General features: G+C 42.6%; 1 protein-coding gene across 1 annotated transcript in view; it reads right to left on the bottom strand.

Moving 5' to 3' along the window:
• Positions 1-19,894, bottom strand: part of MYO9A (myosin IXA) — a gene marked incomplete at its 5' end in the record, with an annotated part of 128,435 nt that overhangs the window by 92,779 nt on the left and 15,762 nt on the right. The window contains 4 exons of the mRNA XM_080351334.1: positions 1,374-1,430; positions 4,419-4,518; positions 5,499-5,561; positions 8,586-8,680. Coding sequence (XP_080207460.1) covers positions 1,374-1,430; positions 4,419-4,518; positions 5,499-5,561; positions 8,586-8,680 — 315 coding nt within the window. The remainder of the gene's footprint in view (positions 1-1,373; positions 1,431-4,418; positions 4,519-5,498; positions 5,562-8,585; positions 8,681-19,894) is intronic.

The following is a 19,894-nucleotide window of genomic DNA, read 5'->3' as shown; positions in this document are numbered from 1 at the left end:
GACCAAATTCATCGTGAATATTCCAATTAGTTTCCCAGGAAAAGCTGAAGCAATGCATGGAAAGTTTAAAGAAGACATAATAAATAGGGTTTAGATATAATAAATAGTTTCTTTATAAACCCGACATCTGCAATGGGTTGAGTTGGCGGTTATGGGGAGAGGTCCAGGGTTTGTTTAAGAGTGAATCACCAAGCGAAGCAAAGATGTTATTTACCATGAGCATCACAGAAAACCATCCCGAGCAAAATAAAACACCAAATTGTAACAGCACACGGTTTTGCGATAATGTGGGCAGTCCTGAGATCCTGAGCTGGCCCCTCCAAAAGGTGGTCAATTTGAGGTTTCTTTCAATTTTAATTCTTGCAGTAAATTGTTCAAACCCATTTTTAAGCAATTAAGGCCTTTGCAACATAGTACAGTGTGTGTAGGTATCTAATAAAGCATCTGCTCTTCACTCTCTGAGGTTTCTCATGTGCTAAGGATACTAACACAATATTCAACATTTTTAAAGCTCGTGGGGGGTTAATCTTCCCCTCCTTTCTTCCCTCCTAAGCATTTTGCAGCTGAAATCTCGCTGTTCAGATGCGTATTTAGCCCAAGCAAAACCCCATCACCTCTTACTCTCCCAGACACACCAGCTAGAGCTGGGCAACCACGAAGCACACGGCAAAATGAGCAGGAACAACATGCAGCTGATGCGGAATGTGCTTCCCCGTGCACGACAAACCCAACAGACACTGGCACGGGACACACGGACACCCAGAGGGTGTCACCGGCTGGTGCCGCCACCTCGGGCATGCAGGAGGAGCTGGAGAGGGGGGAAGAGCATCACCGGTCCCCTTTTTGGGTTGATCCATTTGGAAAGGTTGATCATGTCAGCAGAACTATTTTAGGAGAAGAAATTGGGTTTGCGTTCTGAATAAAACCAGGGTTTGATTTTCTCCTGCGGGGATGTTTTGGGTTCATTTGAAGGCCGGAGAGCAGATACACCGCTACAACCAGCACGAGCTGATGCATCTCTTAGGGCTTCACGATTTGCTGTTTCAGTGGGAAGCAATTTCAATTTTCGCATTGCTGCTGTATCACGATTTCCATAAATCATGTATTATCTTAAGAACAAAAAAAAACCCCTTAGTTTGCTAAAGATGACCATCTCTGGCTCTTGAAGAAGCTTTCCAGATGGAAGGAACCAAAAAAGGGCAAAGGAAGAAAACATAAGTCTTGTCACGAGTTAACACACAAGCGACACCACCATAAGGCAGAGGGTAATTAATAGGCTAAACTAATTGGACTTTGCTTTCTGCTCAGGTCTCGGTGCGGCTAAAATTGAAGGGAGCAGCAGCAACAGCGAGGATGGGGGTTCTTGTACTGACCGGCTCCGAGTCATTGCAATAATCATCCCAGCTCTCTCGGAGGGGTTTCTTTGTCATCTGAAAGCAAGGCAGAGCGCGTTAAGTAGTGTTGAGCCCCAAAATAATTCCTCCTACTTGCTCTATAACCACGGCAGCAACTCAACTTTTCAAGCAAATTAATTATTATTATTATTCCGCAGAGTCATTAATGCCTTTTTTTTTTTCTTTTTTAAAGGTATGATTTCTAATACTTTCGTAGTCATGGTGCTACAACTCCTGTTCACACTGTTTTCATGGCAATCTCATGCAATAACCTTAATAGATTTGAAGATCTTTTTCTCCAGGGTTAAAGAAACCTTTGGTTTACCTAGAGTTGAAGTGCTATTGATGGGAAAATCACACTGAAGAGCACATTTTATTTCTCCTCTCAACCTCTGCTCTAGACACATAGAAGTGCTGCAAAAGCACGATTCTCCGACCGATTAGAAAGCGACACTTGAAAGGTTTTTAGAAATGTGTATATTTTTACAATCAGACAGAAGTCAAAGAACACGAGCTCCTGAAGAACTTCAAATAAGGACCTAATTCTGCAAATCACTGCTTTCAATATGAATCACTGGCACAGAAAACACTCAGCAAGTTGAGAGAAGGACTTCTGATGCTGGTATGAGATGTGGAGAAGTCATCCAAAATCAGGGGATAGGTCAAGTTAATTCGATTTAAAATATATATATACACATATAAACGTATTTTTGCCAAGCTGCTTCCCTGCAATTACAGATCAACAACATAACAGCATGTTTTGGTGAAATTTCTGAACAGATTATTACTCATCTGCAATGCAAAAATGCACGTTTGTTTTGCATAATGCACCATGAGCTGAGGAACCTGCGAGGAAAAGGTAACACTTGGCTTGGACTGAGTCCTTGACAGAAGGGGCCTGGTTCAATATTTTATAGCTACACACCATTGCATTTATAATTTTACTTTAAAAATTAGCACCTTTAAATTGTTATTAAAAAAAAAAAAGACTATCATTAAAAGCAATGTTTTGACTAACATAAAACTGCCAATTGCCCAAAAGAACCTGTGAATCTGACAAAACAGACGTTGAGCAAAAAGCCTTTGGCTCTTAATCCATTACTCATTTGTACAAATTTCCCGATCCCGAGTCATTAAGAGCAGGTGAGGTGGACTGAGAACTGGCTGAAGGGAAGGAGCCAGAGAATCGTGAATGGGGCAGAGTCCAGTTGAGGCCTGTATCCAGTGCAGTGCCTCAGGGGCAGTGCTGGGGCCGGTGTTATTCCATATATTCATCAATGATTTGGATGAGGGAACAGAGTGACTGTCAGCAAGTTTGCTGATGACACGGAGCTGGGAGCAGTGGGTGACACTGGAAGCTGTGCTGCCATCAGAGACCTGGACAGGATGGAGAGCTGGGCGGGAAAAGTTTAATGAAATATAACAAGGGCAAGTGTAGAGTCTTGAATCTGGGCAGGAACAACCCCAGGTTCCAGTGTAAGTTGGGGAATGAGCTATTAGAGAGCAGCATAGGGGAAAGGGACCTGGGGGTCCTGGGGACAGCAGGGTGACCGTGAGCCAGCACTGGGCCCTTGTGGCCAGGAAGCCAATGGGACCTGGGGTGGGTTAGAAGGGGGTGGTCAGTAGGTCAGAGAGGTTCTCCTGCCCCTCTGCTCTGCCCTGGGGAGACCACACCTGGAATCTTGTGTCCAGCTGTGGCCCCTCAGTTCCAGCAGGACAGGGAACTGCTGCAGAGAGTCCAGCGCAGCCACCAAGATGCTGCAGGGAGTGGAGCATCTCCCGTGTGAGGAAAGGCTGAGGGAGCTGGGGCTCTGGAGCTGGACAAGAGGACACTGAGGGGTGACCTTATTAATATATAACGGGTGAGTGTCAGGAGGATGGAGCCAGGCTCTTCTGGGTGACAGCCAATGGTAGGACAAGGGGTAATGGGTGCAAACTGGAACACAAGAGGTTCCTCTTAGATTTGAGAAGAAACTTGTTTGGGGTGAGGGTGTCAGAGCCTGGCCCAGGCTGCCCAGGGGGGTTGTGGAGTCTCCTTCTGTGCAAACATTCCAACCCGCCTGGACACCTTCCTGTGTAACCTCATCTGGGTGTTCCTGCTCCATGGGGGGATTGCACTGGATGAGCTTTCCAGGGCCCTTCCAACCCCTCACATTCTGGGATTCTGTGGGTGGGAGTCATTAATATTAGAGGAGATTTTGGCTTTGATAGCCCACTTTAAAAAGATCTTGAAAAAGCCCCAGGGAATTGAGATGTATTTCAGAGTTAAATTATATATTACAGAAAGACTAAAGGCTATTTGGGTTTTGCTGCGTGCAAAAGTTTATCTCCAGCTTGTGGGTTAAATGGCTCTTTATTGCTAATCATGTCTCAGCTCCAAGAAAATTGCAATTAGTTAAAATCAACATATAGCCTAACTATTCCACATATTCTTTTTTCTTTTTTGTGAACAAAAAGCAGTGAAGTCCCTATTCCCAAGCATGTTAAATACCTGAAATAAATCTGATTTTCTAAAGTATGAGTTTAGTTGGCCATTGGTAGTACCTCATGCATTTTTAATTTGTTGGTTGCTGTGGTTTTAGTTATATTAAACTTATTATATTGTTAAATTCAAAGGATCATGCCAGCCATGAAGCTACAAAATTAGAACTACGCCATGCAAGATGTTAAATCTCGGAGAGCTACTAGAATAACACATTCTCTCTTTTTCTCCTACTCAGCAGACAGATGTTAATGAGTAAATGACACTCGCACAGATAACACGTAAATTATTATTGTTTCTCCCTTTGACAATTAAAACCACAGTATATTTACCATATCCCAGACAGGACAAAACTGGAAAACACTGATTATTATTTTTATCAGGAGTTCAGATTGCCAATGCAGAATTATTTCTGATGATGGAAGACGAAGAGCCTTAAGACAACCCATTTTTCGCTATTCCGCGCATTTTCTTTCTTAGCATTAAATATCAGGAGTAGAAAAGGCAAGATGATTTATTAGATTCCTGTACAGAATTCCCACCTGGTTGAGATAATGATATTCCTCAGGCTGCTTCAGATGAAACGCTGATCTCTCTTCCTCGCTCGCTCCAGCCAGGAGGTAATAAAACACATGGTAGTTCCTGGTGACAAATAATAAAAAATAAGTTATATTTCAAAACAAGCAGCAGCACTAAGTAGAGAAACGCATGTAGAGCTCAGAACCTGATTTTCCAGCTTTCAAACTCAGACTTGAACACTGTTCAGAAATGGGTGGTACCCACTTTGCAGCGATGCAAACAATGAAATTAAGTAATGGAGAATGAGATCCCTCTTTTCCAGCCATGGACACTTGGATGGACACATGGATACTTAAAGAATTCCTGACCACCCCCTTCTAACCCACCCCAGGTCCCATTGGCTTCCTGGCCACAAGGGCCCAGTGCTGGCTCATGGTCACCCTGCTGTCCCCAGGACCCCCAGGTCCCTTTCCCCTACGCTGCTCTCTAATAGCTCATTCCCCAATTTATACTGGAATCCCGAGAGTCATTCCCCAACTTATACTAGAATCAAAATAACTTATTTCCTTGCAATGCAGAAATTATTACTTTAAACACCTGCTTTCTAAGACAGAACAGAAAAATCTTCCATTTTCATGGCTTCTCAAATATTCAAAATATTTTAATGTTCCTAATGCTAAAAATCCCCAGGTGACACTCGTCTGTTTTGCTTCATGGCGACTCTGACAGGGATTAACGCTAAGAGCATCGCAGTGTTTCTAAAATTAAAACTTTGGGTTTCCGCTGGCTGTTTTCCAAGAGGAGCCCAGTTTAATCACCCAAGAACACATTTGTCAAGGTTACATGTGCTATTTCACTTTGGGATCAGTCCATGAGCATTTGGGAAAACTTCTTGCACAATATCCATCTCAAAAAGGAAACACGGATAGAAGTACCAAGAGCTGAAATACAACTAGAAGCAGCAAATTTATTTAAAATCAGAGTAATAATTATTGAGAGCAGAGTATGTAACAAAAAAGAACAGGGTTAGGAACATGAAATGCGACACTATCAGCACATATAGAAGTCAAAACCAACCCTGGAAGCAAAATCCAGACACCTACCGCTCGTTGTGCTCCTGATAGACCAGGCGGGATTTCTCCAGGAGGTACTTTTCAACATAAGCTCTGCAAGGCAGAAAGAAAAGCGTTATTCATTGACCCACCGTTCAACTTAAATGAACACAGCTTTACTGGGAAGCACCAAAAACACACAAAAGCTTCAGCCTTGTTTCACTTAGTTATATAAATTTCTTCCTAGGCAGAACAAGCCCAATATTATATTTGGCTTTTGAGGTTTTTTGGGTTTGATACAAAGCCAAGACTAACTTGGATATGAAAAAGACGAGCTATGGGCAGGAAAGTTTGACAGCGCCGAAGAAGCTCGGATACCTATTTAATCTGAAGCCAGCAAAATCAAATTGCTTGCAGACCAAATACATCTGGGTGCAAAAGTTTGCGAGATCAGATTTAGCTGCAGGACAGTCCCCAAATCGCCATCAGTTCTTCAAGAGCAGCCACTTCTCAACAAAAACTCGGGTTATTAACTCAAAAAATCAACAACTGCAGAAGCTCCTTATTGTAGTTTACATAATAAACCATAATGAACGTGTTTCATTTACATATTAAAGCCTTTTTTTTCAAGCTCGCAGAGCTAAAACAAGCTTTGACAGGTTTTTTCTTCCAAACAATACTAACCAGTAATGATAGGGATTTAGAGAGTGGAGTTATAATTGGTAATTTTAGATGATGTCGCTGTGTGTTTCCAGTGACGTGGCACCAACATCCAACAGATGAACTGGGAAACTCCCTGAATTTTGGCCATGGGAGGACAAGGAGGCACCTCTACGCTTGCATCTCCCCCATAGCCTCCAAATGGGAAGCCAGACTCATTTATTACTTGTATCGCTGTAATTTTCCCCTCCTTTCACTAAAAAATAAGGTAAAATGAATCATTTGGAGGTGCTGCAGAGGTACAGCAGCTCCTGGAAATGGCACATCCGCTCTGCAGCGCGATGCTCTTGCAGGGCAGCCACCACATTTCATCCTTTACTGTTGGCAATTATGTCAAATCTACCTTTAAGAGCAAAGAAAAGGCTTTCTAGGAGTATAATTTTGTACAAAATCCTCATTTAAGCACGCTCCGGAGCCTGTACTCAGCATACCAGGTCGCACCATCCGAAATCTGAGGCTGAATTTCATATACACGTTCTCATAAACACTCAAGCGGCGCATGTTTGAAAGCGCCGGCTCGTGGTATTTGAGATCCAACCTCACGCCGCTGCGCAGATTTCCCATTTCACCGGCGCTTTTTAATTAAAACGTCTCCTATCTGGCTCTTGTGCAGTTTTATGGAGCGTGTCAGATGTCGGGGCTTTTGATCATCCTGTGAGGATGGAGCAGGTTGCAAAGACCGTCCTCCAGAACTCGCTTATCGTCGAGCAGGACGTAATAAATTCAGGGAAGACGATGGGAAAGCACTTAACTGTAGCCATCGTTCATGTTGCATCCATTTTAAAAACACCTTCAAAGGCTTCATTTCATGGGGTGGGGTTGGCTGCTTCTAAATCTCTGAGCTATTACATCTCTTAAGTTTAAATTCACTTCAAGTTTGGGGTCATTATATTCACATAGCGAATATCCAACTGCTATTTTCAGCCTATGAACAGAGCGAATTTCTGCTTCGGGGCTGCAAATCACAGTTGCATTAACAAAGCAAATAACATGTAGAAGACAGTCTGATAGTTGTGCTTAAAATATACGCTAAGCTTTGAAAAAAGAAATACTTGTGATCTTCTTTGTAAGACTAAGGAAAAAAATTGTGGTCTCGTATGCCAGGAACAGCTCACGGGTTTTTTTAAATGTCTTTTTATTTTCTTTGGGCAGCATTGCAAGCTTATAGCAAAGCACAATCGCATCACGCCGTGCGAGAAAAGATTGTGAAAGTGCATTTCTTGAAAGAAGAGAGAAAATTCCTTATATTTTATGAACTAGAGTGCATGAATACTATGTTACTTGCACTGATCTGCCAAGAATAAATACAGGCTACATCCATAGAGCTGACATAGCATGTCAATGTAATACAGTGTTAAGGCATGTGCTGGGTTTTTTACCCTGTATTTCAGTAGGTATTAAAAAAATAATAATAAATGGGGACTTTTTAGAAAACTGTTCATCAGAATTAAAGAAAAAGAACATCAGATTTGACGTAGGATGAAAAACCCAGCAGGAAGGTACATGGAGTACCCAGGCTCATTTGAAAAATTAATGGAAGCTATTTGTGTGATACCATTCTGCTGGGAAATAAAGAGAGCAACAAAATTAAAAGCAACTCTCTAAAATAACAACAAAGTCCCAGCAAGGGATCTCTTAGCTGGCTGCAGAAATTCTCCAGCCCCTGGCATGGCGCTTCTGCTCTTCGCTTTTCCAACTGTGCTAAATAACCGGGAGAAAGAGCAGAGTTAACGTAGCCCTGCTCGTTTAGAGCTGGCTTGAGTCACTTTGGGACGACCTGACGCTGTCTGAATTGTCTAAAGCCAGGCTTAAGTCCACCCAGAAGGTTTCATCCCTAGGCTTCCAAGCACGCAGGGGGTCGGAGTCCCAGTGATCCATCCCATCGGCTATGGGAAGCAGAAGAGATGCCAAAACACCATGGACAACCACCATGGAAATAAAGATCTCCTTGCAATGGCCTGGAGGGGGGGAAAGAGGCTTTAACTGGTCAAGGGCTGGGTTAAAGAGAGACTCCAGGGTGGAGACAGAAGCATATGGGGAATTAGCCAGCGATCAAGAGGAGTCTGGCTCCATCTCATCAGATTAAACCCTCCGGAGCCTCAAAGCCACCTCAGCCTCATCATCCAGCCTTCTCTGTCTTTGCCTTAACCGCTGGCTTAAGAGGAAAAGTTTCATTTCAGTTTAATTATCAAGCTGACATCATGATAAAAGAGAGCTCAGCTGGCTTTGGGCCAGCTCAGGTGTATTTGTGCAATTTAAATACACTAAATATACTAATTTAAATATACTAAAAAATACATTTTTTTTTTTTTTTATTTAGTCCAAAACAAATAATGAACCTCCCGTTTCATGTACCCCCTACAACAGCGTATTTAAGCTCCTCGTGCAGGTAAGAACACGCGCACGATTCCCACTCACCCTCGCACGGTGCCAGTCTCCTGATAGTTCACTTGAATAAATTTGCCGAAGCGACTGGAGTTGTTGTTATGTGCCGTCTTCGCGTTCCCAAAAGCCTGTGAAAAACAGAGAGGTGCCATTGTTACATATGAAGAGCCACCGCCTTCCCTTATTTAAATCCCTTGCTTTGGGGGTTTTGCGACCATTGTGTAATTAATAAAAAGCATATGGTGAAAGTGAGGTGAATAAGCTACAAAGTAATACAATGAGCTTCTGGGGACTGTGTTCCTTTGCACTTTGGTATTGATGAAGGGCAGATAAATGCTGTTTACAAATAAAGTGTCAGCTGCACAACAGAGATTTAATATTTGAAGTTATTATAGTCTCTATTAAGGCTGTGCTCTGTTCATTTAAATAAATACAAAAGTACACTGCTCCAACAAGACTCTAAATTTTAATGAGCTAGAGGAAGCTGCTTTTTAATTATATATTGAATGAGGTGAAAAATGCTTTGAAGACTCCTCAGATGTTAGACAATGTCGTATATGTAACACCGGCATAACCCTGAGTATTTTCACCATTTCAGACACTGTCATTTCAATTTGCTGCTGTTGTCTTTCCAAAATCAAAATGCTTTTATGCCTTTATTATGAGAAGCTTTTATTTAAACCCTGCCTAACCAAGACACCTAATCCCGAGAGTCATTTATGACCATTTAAAATAAGAGTCTGAACAGAAGAGCTATTGGGAACCTGTATGAACTGCACTCAGCTTTGGTAAAAACTGGTATTTTCAACTGTGCCTAAATCACTTTAATAATAACCCAGCCCACGGCGACAGGATCTGCCAAGCTGCCAAGTCCAATTAATGTTTCATTTCTTAAACCAGTTCTGATAATCATTCACCTTTTCTTCTAAGCCCAACTTATTTAAGGTAATTATAATTTCTAGGTGTTGTTTGTGTGTGGACGTTGAGTTCCAAACACGTTTTGTGCTGAGGTTTAATGCCAGAGCTCAGCTCTGAGCTCCCAATAGATTTATTCCCTACTCAGCTATTTATTAGAAAAGATTAAAAGGGCTTTACATCTATAATCTTTTCAAATGACCTTTTCCGACTTAACTTTGTAACTAAAAGCAGAAAAAAGATAAATTAAATGAAACCTTGGCGAAAAGCTATTTGATACATTTGGTACCTGCATGACGCTTGCTCTCATGTCTACTTTTAGCTTCCCAGGAAGATTTCTTTAGCGATCTCATTAGATTTAATGATTTAAGAACCAGAGGAGGTTTGTTAACAGAATAACAATGCGATTTTTTTTCCCTCCTATTTGAATACAGGGATTTGTTTCAACTCAAGCTGCTGCATATAAATTCACTTTGGTTGATTAAAACAAGTCCTGCGATCGTCGCAACCCGTTGAGCGAGCAGGTTGGACCTGAAAGATGCTGATTTCAGACCCGTAGCGCAGGAGCGATCCCCTGCAGAGCTTTCGCAGCTCCTCAGCCTGCCCGTGCTTGTTTGCTGCTTATTTCTCCCCAAAATCCCCCCCACAACCAGCAGCCCATCTCTACCCCTCCAACAGAGGGTGTCAAGGATGCTCACACCCCCAAAACTCGAAATGATTAAATCCTAGGCGTCCTCTCCCCAAACCAGGTATTTTGAATTTCCCTGCAATAGGATCAACCGCAATCTAAGACATCAAGTGAAGACAATAATATACATTTTCTATATGCCAAATTAATGCTGTTGACAGAATCAGAATCACAGAATCCCAGAATGTGAGGGGTTGGAAAGGCCCTGGAAAGCTCATCCAGTGCAATCCCCCCATGGAGCAGGAACACCCAGATGAGGTTACACAGGAAGGTGTCCAGGCGGGTTGGAATGTCTGCACAGAAGGAGACTCCACAACCCCCTGGGCAGCCTGGACCAGGCTCTGACACCCTCACCCCAACAAGTTGCTTCTCAAATTCAAATGGAACCTCCTGTGTTCCAGTTTGTATCCACTGCCCCTTGTCCTGTCCCTGGTTGTCACCAGCAGAGCCTGGCTCCATCCTCCTGACACTCCCCCTTTCCATATGGATCCCCAGGAATGAGTCCCCCCTCAGTGTCCTCTTGTCCAGCTCCAGAGCCCCAGCTCCCTCAGCCTTTCCTCACATGGGAGATGCTCCACTCCCTGCAGCATCTTGGTGGCTGCGCTGGACTCTCTCCAGTAGTTCCCTGTCCTGCTGGAACTGAGGGGCCACAGCTGGACACAAGATTCCAGGTGTGGTCTCCCCAGGGCAGAGCAGAGGGGCAGGAGAACCTCTCTGACCTACTGACCACCCCCTTCTAACCCACCCCAGGTCCCATTGGCTTCCTGGCCACAAGGGCCCAGTGCTGGCTCATGGTCACCCTGCTGTCCCCAGGACCCCCAGCTCCCTTTCCCCTACGCTGCTCTCTAATAGCTCATTCCCCAACTTACACTGGAACCTGGGGTTGTTCCTGCCCAGATGTCGGACTCTACACATCTGAGAAGAGACCAGCCAGCAGCAACATGAACTCAAACCAGACTAAATGGACAGCAACCCTATTTTGTTCCGCTTTTATATAATTTAATAAAGAATTAAAAAAAAAAAAAAATTAAAATTATTTTCTGGTTCAGTTCCTGTGCTTATACCTCAAACAATTGCTCACAGAGATGAAATAAGGTCTATTTATTAGGATTTCTATGGGAAGAGCCTTACCCAGGAATAAATCTCTTTTATTCTGTAACAGAGAACATTCAGAGTCAGGAGAAAAAACCGTTTCGAGTCCAGGAGTGGGGAACTGCAGGAGTCCTCTTTTTTATGAGCTTTTTTTCCTGGATTAATATGCCAGACCACACGATGATTTATAATCCAAACGCCTACAGAAATCATAACCCATAATATCCCTCTTTCATGCATTTTTCTTTCTTGCTGATGTAAATGAGAAAGCTCCTTGGATGGTGTCTGGTTCAACATGACGATGGCAAAGCCACGCTGGGGCAGGGCCAACAAGGAGCTAAAGAAATGCCTGATGTTTAACTGGAGACAACTTCAGACATTTATGTTTGCTTTACTCACCGTGTTTCTTTAACAGAACTATTGGGTTATTAAAAAAAAATGCTACTAATTCAATTTATGCATGCCTAATCTGTATATACTCAAACAGGACACCATGTCCTTCTGCAAGCAGGGTATAATAGAATAGTTGAGCCTTGGAAAATATGAAATAAGTTCTGACTACTTCCCTGAAACAAATTATCTTCTGTTGGTATTATTTCCTTTTACTAACTCATTGATTCGAAGCTGCCGAGCAGCTCAACGGGCAGAACTCCGTAAGAGCATTCCTTAAATTCTCAGGGAGACCGAAGCTTTTCCTGGCCGGGGCTCAACTTTTGGAAAGGAATCAAATTCAATATATTCATCTGTAGGAGCTGAGGCTGGTGGCTCCACCGAGGAACGAGCAGCTCCATTCCTCCCACCACCCTCCTGCACACCGAGATGCTTATCGGGGATGGCAGGGAAAAAATGATCATTAACAGTTTCATTGCTGGATACTTCAGCTTCTCCTCACCTGATCCTGAGGGCTCGTGGTCTCTTCAGTTTGGGCTGAATATTAATGCAATCTGGATTAGTTACAGATTAATAAGGGTTATTTTAATGAAATGCGGTGATTTTTCCAAATCCCTACATCTAGGAAAACACTGCAGTGACTTGTTCTCATATGGCAGTGGCAATAAGATGCTGCTATATAGATAATCCTAATTAAATGTCATTCCCTTATAAAATAACAGCTGCATTCCCCTATAGAATAACAGTGAAAGCACTAATGGAAATAGGTGCTTTTGCTGGTGTATTTAAGGTTCCTCGCCCTTCTCAAATGTGCCTCTAGAATTCACCCTTAGGGGGACAAATAAACACGTCATTTTCTCTTTGCTATTTAGAAAGAGAACTGTATTAACAGACAAGGCTTTTGAAATGGATTCCCAACTACTTGAAGTGTAAATTTAATTTTTCAGAAAGCCATGCCATGAATATAGCAGAAGAAAAGCAAGCCAGCTGCTTCAATCTTATCCCGCCGTGGGACACTGAAGGGACTGGGGGCAAGGAAGATTTAGTGCCGCTCATTTATGGCAGGGCCAAGAAATAGGTTAATATCAGACAAGAGACTGCTGGAAGATTCGTGTTCCCTGGTGGATGGTGAATTTTGGAAATCCGTGAATCAAACGTATTCATAAAGTCTGAATGACTTGTAACCGTATAAGCGAGGTGGAAACTCGAGGCGTCAGCCAGCAATCCAACAGCCAAGGAAATAAAAAGCTTATGCAACTCAGGAGAATATTTGTGAATTAAAATATTTGCATATATACGTGCTGGAAAAGGCCAGAAGAGGAGTGTGGAGTCCATACGACGCCCAAAGAGCCCAAGTCCTAATTTTGTAAACGTGATGTCTTTTTTATCCAACCAGCTCACTCACCAGCATTTTAAGTTATTCTCTGTAGTTACAAACTCCTTTCTACACCTTGAAACATAAACGGTTGGATGACAAAGATCATTTTTGCCTGTTTTCATTCAACCTGCAACCAACCTCCCAGCACTCTCGTCCTGTTATATTGCTTTTTAACAGAAATATATCGGATTATGACCAGAACATAAAACACTTCTAGACGACTAAAGTTAGAGCCTCACTAAATCCCTTCTCGTTATTGCTGCTGCCCAGGGAAATATTCCTTTTAAATCTGCAGCTCACCATCTGATAAAACCCATCAACCTGAATTCTAAAGGGGTCTGAAACAGCCCCCCCAGCTTTCGGTTTCCATCAGGTACCTAAAAGCAAAGACCACGACACCGCAATAAGCACCTGAAAAGTTTCAAAGCTCAAAGAGAAGGGCTGCAATGTGAATTTGTGCAAATAAACCACCATATCTGTGAAACCTTCAAGACGTTGTTCTGCGCGGCCAAGCGGTAACACTGAATAATTTAGTTTATGGCCATTAAATACGAGCTCAAGCACTCACACCTCGCTTTTCAATTCTCTTTATTGTGGCTGGATGTTCCACGCTGCTTGATGAAACCGTCGCTGCTTTTCTGGTCAAAAGCACAAACCGCGGAGTATTTATAGGGTTGGTGCTGCAAAGTTTGAGTGGAGCTCTCACCGAGAGCAACCTGCAACCCCCACCTGCCCAACACCCACCTTTAGGTCCTTTTCACGCTTTCTCTTCGGTTATTCTTGTCCTTAACGAGCCATTGGGACACATTGCAGAGCCAAAACCCAGTTTTCCATTTCAGGCCTCAAAAGTGACAAAGCAGTTTAAACGTCAGGTCTCTAATAGCAAAATACATTAATTTTTGCTCGATTCCAAACTGATAATGTTATTCTCCAATATTTTAGAAAAAAATTATAGTTGTTGAAGGCTCCAAATGGCAAACAGGAGTTTGAAAACACCACATATATATCTAAAACCTCCAAGTCTCTCAGATGTATCAGGATTTATATACAGCTTACACGGATTCACAACACATTTCAAGGCATTGCCTCTCAATGCATTTAGTTGATAACCACCAAGGCACCTCCTGGTTGGCAAAATCCGCAGTGCCACAAGGCTGTAGAAAATAAAACAAGTCAGTATTTTCAGAAGAAAGTATTTGCAAAGCTCCGGCTGCTGCTGAAAAATAGATTTAAAAATAAAAATACTGGACCTATGTTTTCCTTTCTTGCAATACAAGTCTATTGCGGGTAAAAGAAGAAATTGAAAGCACTCAGAGCTCTGCAAGCCCGTATTTGATAGCAAAGCACAGCAGATCATCTCTGGGGTGGTGGTTGCTTTCTGTAGTGTCTCCTAATAATGAGATACATTTTTGCTTACAAGCTTCTCAAAAACACACAGTTTTCTGCTTTCTCCTGTAAAATCAGTAATGCATTTTTTTAAGCCATCACAGCTTTAATGTCTTATCATTGTAAAATGTCTGCACTAAACCTACCTGGCCACAGCAAAACTGAGATCATTCAAGGGCAGAAATCTCCCCTTCTGCTGAATGGAGTCGCCATCCTGGGATGCAACAATTAACCAATAGATCTTTTGTAGAAATTAGGCTTAAAATACAGGGTCAGTTAAAACCACTTGGCTTCGTGCATTTCCAATTCCCTAATACAAATACGGGGGAAAATGACTTTTGATGGGAGAGCAGTGAGCTGAATAAGGTTTTGGGGTCAATTTAACTGAATAAAAGAAGTGCCAGTGTATGTAATGAAAATATCAAGAGCACCATTAAATCCACTTATAGAGTAAGATAGCCTAGATAAAGTATGATAAAAGTCATTACAACACACATTTGTTTGGGAGATTTAAAGCTCTGCTGTTCCAGATGCTCTATCAGCCATGGAAGAAATAGGATTTAGCATCTGCATTCCTGGCAAACGCTTCAACACTGGCAGAATACTCCTCCTTTTCCCATACTTAAGCACAGGATCAGCCCATTTCAGCTCCTCCATTTTACAGAAAAAATAAAATAAAATAAAATAAAATAAAATAAAATAAAATAAAATAAAATAAAATAAGGAATTTCCATGTAACCACGGCGCAACGAACTAAAACCCCAAAGTGGAGCAAAGCCTCATACTTAAGTTCTCTTCCCAAACGATGACAGTTTTCCTACACAAACTTTACTACATCAGATGCAGGTAACAAGTGTCCCAGGACCAAGTAAGACCTCCTTAATCAGTGCTTTAAATTATCTTTTATACCAATAGAGATATAAAGCAATCACAGAGCAATAAAATGAGCAGTTGAAAACAAGATGTGGCTTAAGGAGGAGATTTTACGCTCCTCCAGTAAGCAACAGAAGTCCAGTAAATGAGCACTAGAGCAGGAACAAAACCGCACTGATATTGACAGATAAAAACCTCTTAATACATATTTAAAGTGAATATCCAATAGGTTATATTACATAGCACAACATCAAGTCATGTCATGATTTCCCCACCTTGCAAAATCCATTTTTACAGAGCTAGATTAAGCACAGCGACGTATCACAAACAGTCGATGCTGCAATTAAAACTCCTCTGGAATTGCTAGAAATAGCCCTGCAGTGGGTGAGGTCCATAGATGATTTCTTTTACTCTAAATAAAGTCTTATTGCAAAATAAGACACCCCTTGAGCCCCTTTTGCTCAAGGTTGAAGGTTTGGGGTCTCCTGTTGACCGCTTGGTCTCACCTGCTGTGAAGCCACCATTAAATTACAATATGACTTTTCCATTTCCAAAACCAGACAAATATCCATGTGTCTCAGTGCAGGAATAAATCGTCGCATCTCCCACAGCTTTTAGGCACACCGAGCTTTACAGACAGCCGTGGACATGTAGTCCTCACCCATTGCTCCACATACTTCCAAAAGTAATGTGGTTTGGGTCTTTTTGGTGCATTGTCTTGGAAACATTGATGTTTCAAATGGTACAATACATATTAAAAAAAAAAAAAATCATAATTTCATTACACAAAATCATCCATTTCGATGATTTTGTTCGATTTCCTTAGGACGAGGTTGTAGGAGGACACGTTTTACCATACGCAAGCTCTTCTCTGCGTTGGCACTTTTGACGGCTCTAGTAGCACTCGGAAGCGCTCGCCGGAGCTGTGACTCACTTATTTGAGAAGCTGGTGATGACAGGTTGGTATCACCAATGTCTCATCCCAGCCTGGGCTGTGGTTCTTGCTGCAACGCTGCTTGTTTTGGATGATGGAGCTAGGGACCTTCAGCATGAGGACGGGTCTGGAAACGAGCCTTGGAGGTTTGGGAAGGTCTTCTTGAAGTGGAGAATCTCCAACGCAACGTCAGCCTCAGCCAAGAGCTCACTTAGAAGTGAAACATTGCCCATCGGTAAGAGCCACATCCCTTGGAGAGGCATCTCCACCAGCTTCCAATTCCCCCTCACCAACCATCAGCCTCTAAATTAAATGAAGAGGCATCTGGTGTTCAACCCTTGGACACCTTCCAGCCCCTGGAGGAAACCTCTCAAAGGCTCCTCAAAACCTTCTTTTTTTTCCTTTTTTTTTTTAAATATAACGATTCTACACAGGGCCATAAGTGTTTAAAAAAGAAGTTTCAACTTCCCACTGCATATTTAGCCCAAAAAAATACTAAATAAATTGAGGCATTCACTGCTCTGGGCCCGACACAAGTTTTTCTGCAGTTTGTCACCAAAATCAACGCCACAAACCAAAAGGCAGGAGAAAGCGTCCCTACCATAACGCCTCCCATCTGGAACCTCTTAGCAGAGGCACGGAGCCCTCATGTATATTTTACACACATTTTTTTCCTGCTTTTCCCAAGAGAAATATGTGTAATGAAGAAAAACAAAAACATACCACTGTAATACGAGCCCCGGCTTGGCTTCTGACTGTGTTATCCTTCCTCTTAGACCTCAGCTACTTTCTGCTGCTTACAGACAAAAAATAACACACACCCTCCCCTTCAAAAGAGAAAAAAATTCATATCAGGGCTCTGCCATTAAATCAACGCAATCTAAACCACATTTGTTTTCTGCTGTGTAAATTATCACACGAGTAAGGACAAGGTTAAACGTGAATATACACGTCTCCAGCCCTTCCCTGCTCTTCCGCGGGATTATATAAATAATCCGCTATCCTTCTTGATGCGATTCCAAAATTTCAAGTGCTGTTGAACTGAAGCATCAAATTTCTGCGCATCATACACAGTTGAGATTACTCACACCAAGGCTGATGCTTTCCAGCATTTGGGATATTTCAGTAGCCACGAGCAGGTTGGGATGCCTGATCCAGCCATAAAAATGTCTTTTCCCCTTTGTAGCACAGTTCAAATGGTGAAATGGGAGCTTAAAAATGCTTATTACTGAGTGTAAGGCATGGACCACAAAACCTGCAGGAGCCAGACTGATGCGTAGCACTGAAAAAATTAGCTTATAGGACTGATACATCGCATTGAAAACAATAATTATCAGTGACCAGACTATTTGATAAGAGTCAGGAAAAACAATGGCTGGCACTGATTGTTTTTAGGGAGCAGAAGAGAAATCTCGAAAATCAATGTATTCCTATCAGGTATTTGTTTTAGGAGAGGATGTGACTGCTTAACTGCGTATTTTGAGCCATCAGATAAAGCAAAATAGGACAGTTCAATAGGTACCACCTGCCACCTTCCCAAAGGTATTAAACGTGGGGATTTTTGAGGTCACGAGGGAGAGGTTTTCTATAAACTGAAAAAGGTTACTAAGCCGGGGGTAAATCCGACACCGCACCAGCCGCTGCAGGAACAGCTGCAAGGCGAGCGCGGGGCGCGCGACGCCCCGAGGCACGAGACGGGCACGGCCTCGTGATTCCGTTTGTAATAGAAGAGGTTTCTGAGCGGAGAATGAGCTGTTGCTGCCCAGCCCACCCCAGCGGCGTATCGGGAGCGTGTGCCCACGCTTGCCCCTGCTTTTCGCAAAGGGCAGGTGTTAAACCCAGCCTAACTTTAGTGCGCTGCGGTGCCGAGGATGCGGTAGCTCCTCTTCATCCACCTTGGCCAAGCAAGGGACATCATGAAGTGGAGAGTCAAGTATCTTTACCTTATTCCACTTTTTCATGTGTGTTGTAAGAAAAGTAGCCTCATTATCTTCCATTAACGGGCAGGATTTTAAACAACATTTTGAGTATTAATTTTTAAGGTGCTTTCATACATCCAGTGTTGCTGGAGACACCAAGGAGCAAAAAGCAGACCCAAATCATATTTTGCATTAGAGATTTGACCCAAACGAAGCGAAGCAGAGGGAGGAACACAGTCCCAGTGTTCAGAGCAGCATCTGAGAGCCACTGAAGCTCCTTCTGGGCTCTCCCTCCATCAGTTGCAATATATTTCCCAAATTTCACAGCAAGTGAAACCAGGGTCCTCCCAGATATGAGCTCATTTTACTGTGCACATGAGCCAATCTTCAGAGCGCCGCGCAGCAGGGAACGAGATGAGGACGCACAAGAACCGCAGCGCAAATTAAGTCTCCAAAGGCATTTAATAGCGTTCAGCTCTACAATCTCTTTAGCATTTGTACATGACTTTGGGGAGCACCAACTGTTGAAACCTTTTTGCTTTTCAGAAAAATATAACAAACAATGATGTGCATAATGTGCAGTACACTTGAATTATAAGATATTCTGAAAAAAAGGGGTGTGATGGATGGCCAGACACTGACCTGCTCAGAATAAATGAGGGATTTACCTCTGTTGGCTGCAGCGGGTGTCACACACAAGCAATCCACGCTCTGAGCAGCTGATAGCAGGAAAAACACAGAAGATGCACTGGGAAAACTCACAGGGGCATTGCTTGCTGGAGCAAACACTAACGACAGACGTTGCTTTCCAATTAATTTCATGCAAATAAGCAATGGCTGTTCCAAAGATGGCTTCACCGGGGTACGCGCTCGTGAAATTCTCTCTGTGCTGTTTTCCTAAAGACGTGGCTTCCAGTGGATGGGGGTTGTACACCTATATTTTTAACACCTTTTCTATTTAATCACCACCATGCAGCCTGACAAACCACCTCTGGTTGCTTCCCACCCTGCAGATATTCACCCGATGTGCTCCGTCTCCATGTAATTAAACCACCGGTGTCCAATTCACCTTGTAGAACCCTGTGAGCTCTACAACAGCAACGTCTGGACCAGAATATCTTCTTTCAAGCTTGGAAGAATCACTGTAGAGTGTTTAAACTTTTTGGTATTTTTTCTGTAACTAAATATATAGCAAACAAATGAAATTCGCAGCCTGACGTTGGTATTGCGATGGGATAAAGATAGAGGCGAGACAAATTTTGTAGACGGATGTAACATTATCTTTAACCAGACTAACTGGAATAGCTGGAAAACACAAGAAGCTTTTGAGTGCATGTCTTCTGCCAGGCTGGGACAGACTGCAAAGCTCCAGTACAAATTCAGATTATTTCTTCCTAACTTAGCGAGAGATTCATCAGTTGAATCCAATGGGAGGAAAGGATTTTTAGCCAGAGGAGCATCAGCATGTGAAAAGGGAAGAGATAAAACAAGCACTCCCTGTGCTGAGCAGCAATATTTAATTTATAACCTACACAAAGCCACGTTTTCATCTGTTATTTGGAAGCGGGAGGTGACCTAACACACAACACATAGTCTATAGATATAGCTATAGTTACCACCAACAGAGAGCAATCTGTTTATTCTCTTTATTCACCAACCAAATCTGAACCTGAGGAGAACACCAAGGAGATGAGCACTCTAATGGTCATAGAATAGTTATTGTATAGTCAAAATGTCACCACGCACATCACCTTGGCTGATTTGGAA

Source organism: Nesoenas mayeri (assembly GCF_963082525.1).
Source record: "Nesoenas mayeri genome assembly, chromosome: 11".
Classification (NCBI taxonomy): domain Eukaryota; kingdom Metazoa; phylum Chordata; class Aves; order Columbiformes; family Columbidae; genus Nesoenas; species Nesoenas mayeri.
The sequence above is the reverse complement of the archived record's forward strand: the minus strand, read 5'-3'. Positions and strand labels throughout refer to the sequence as shown.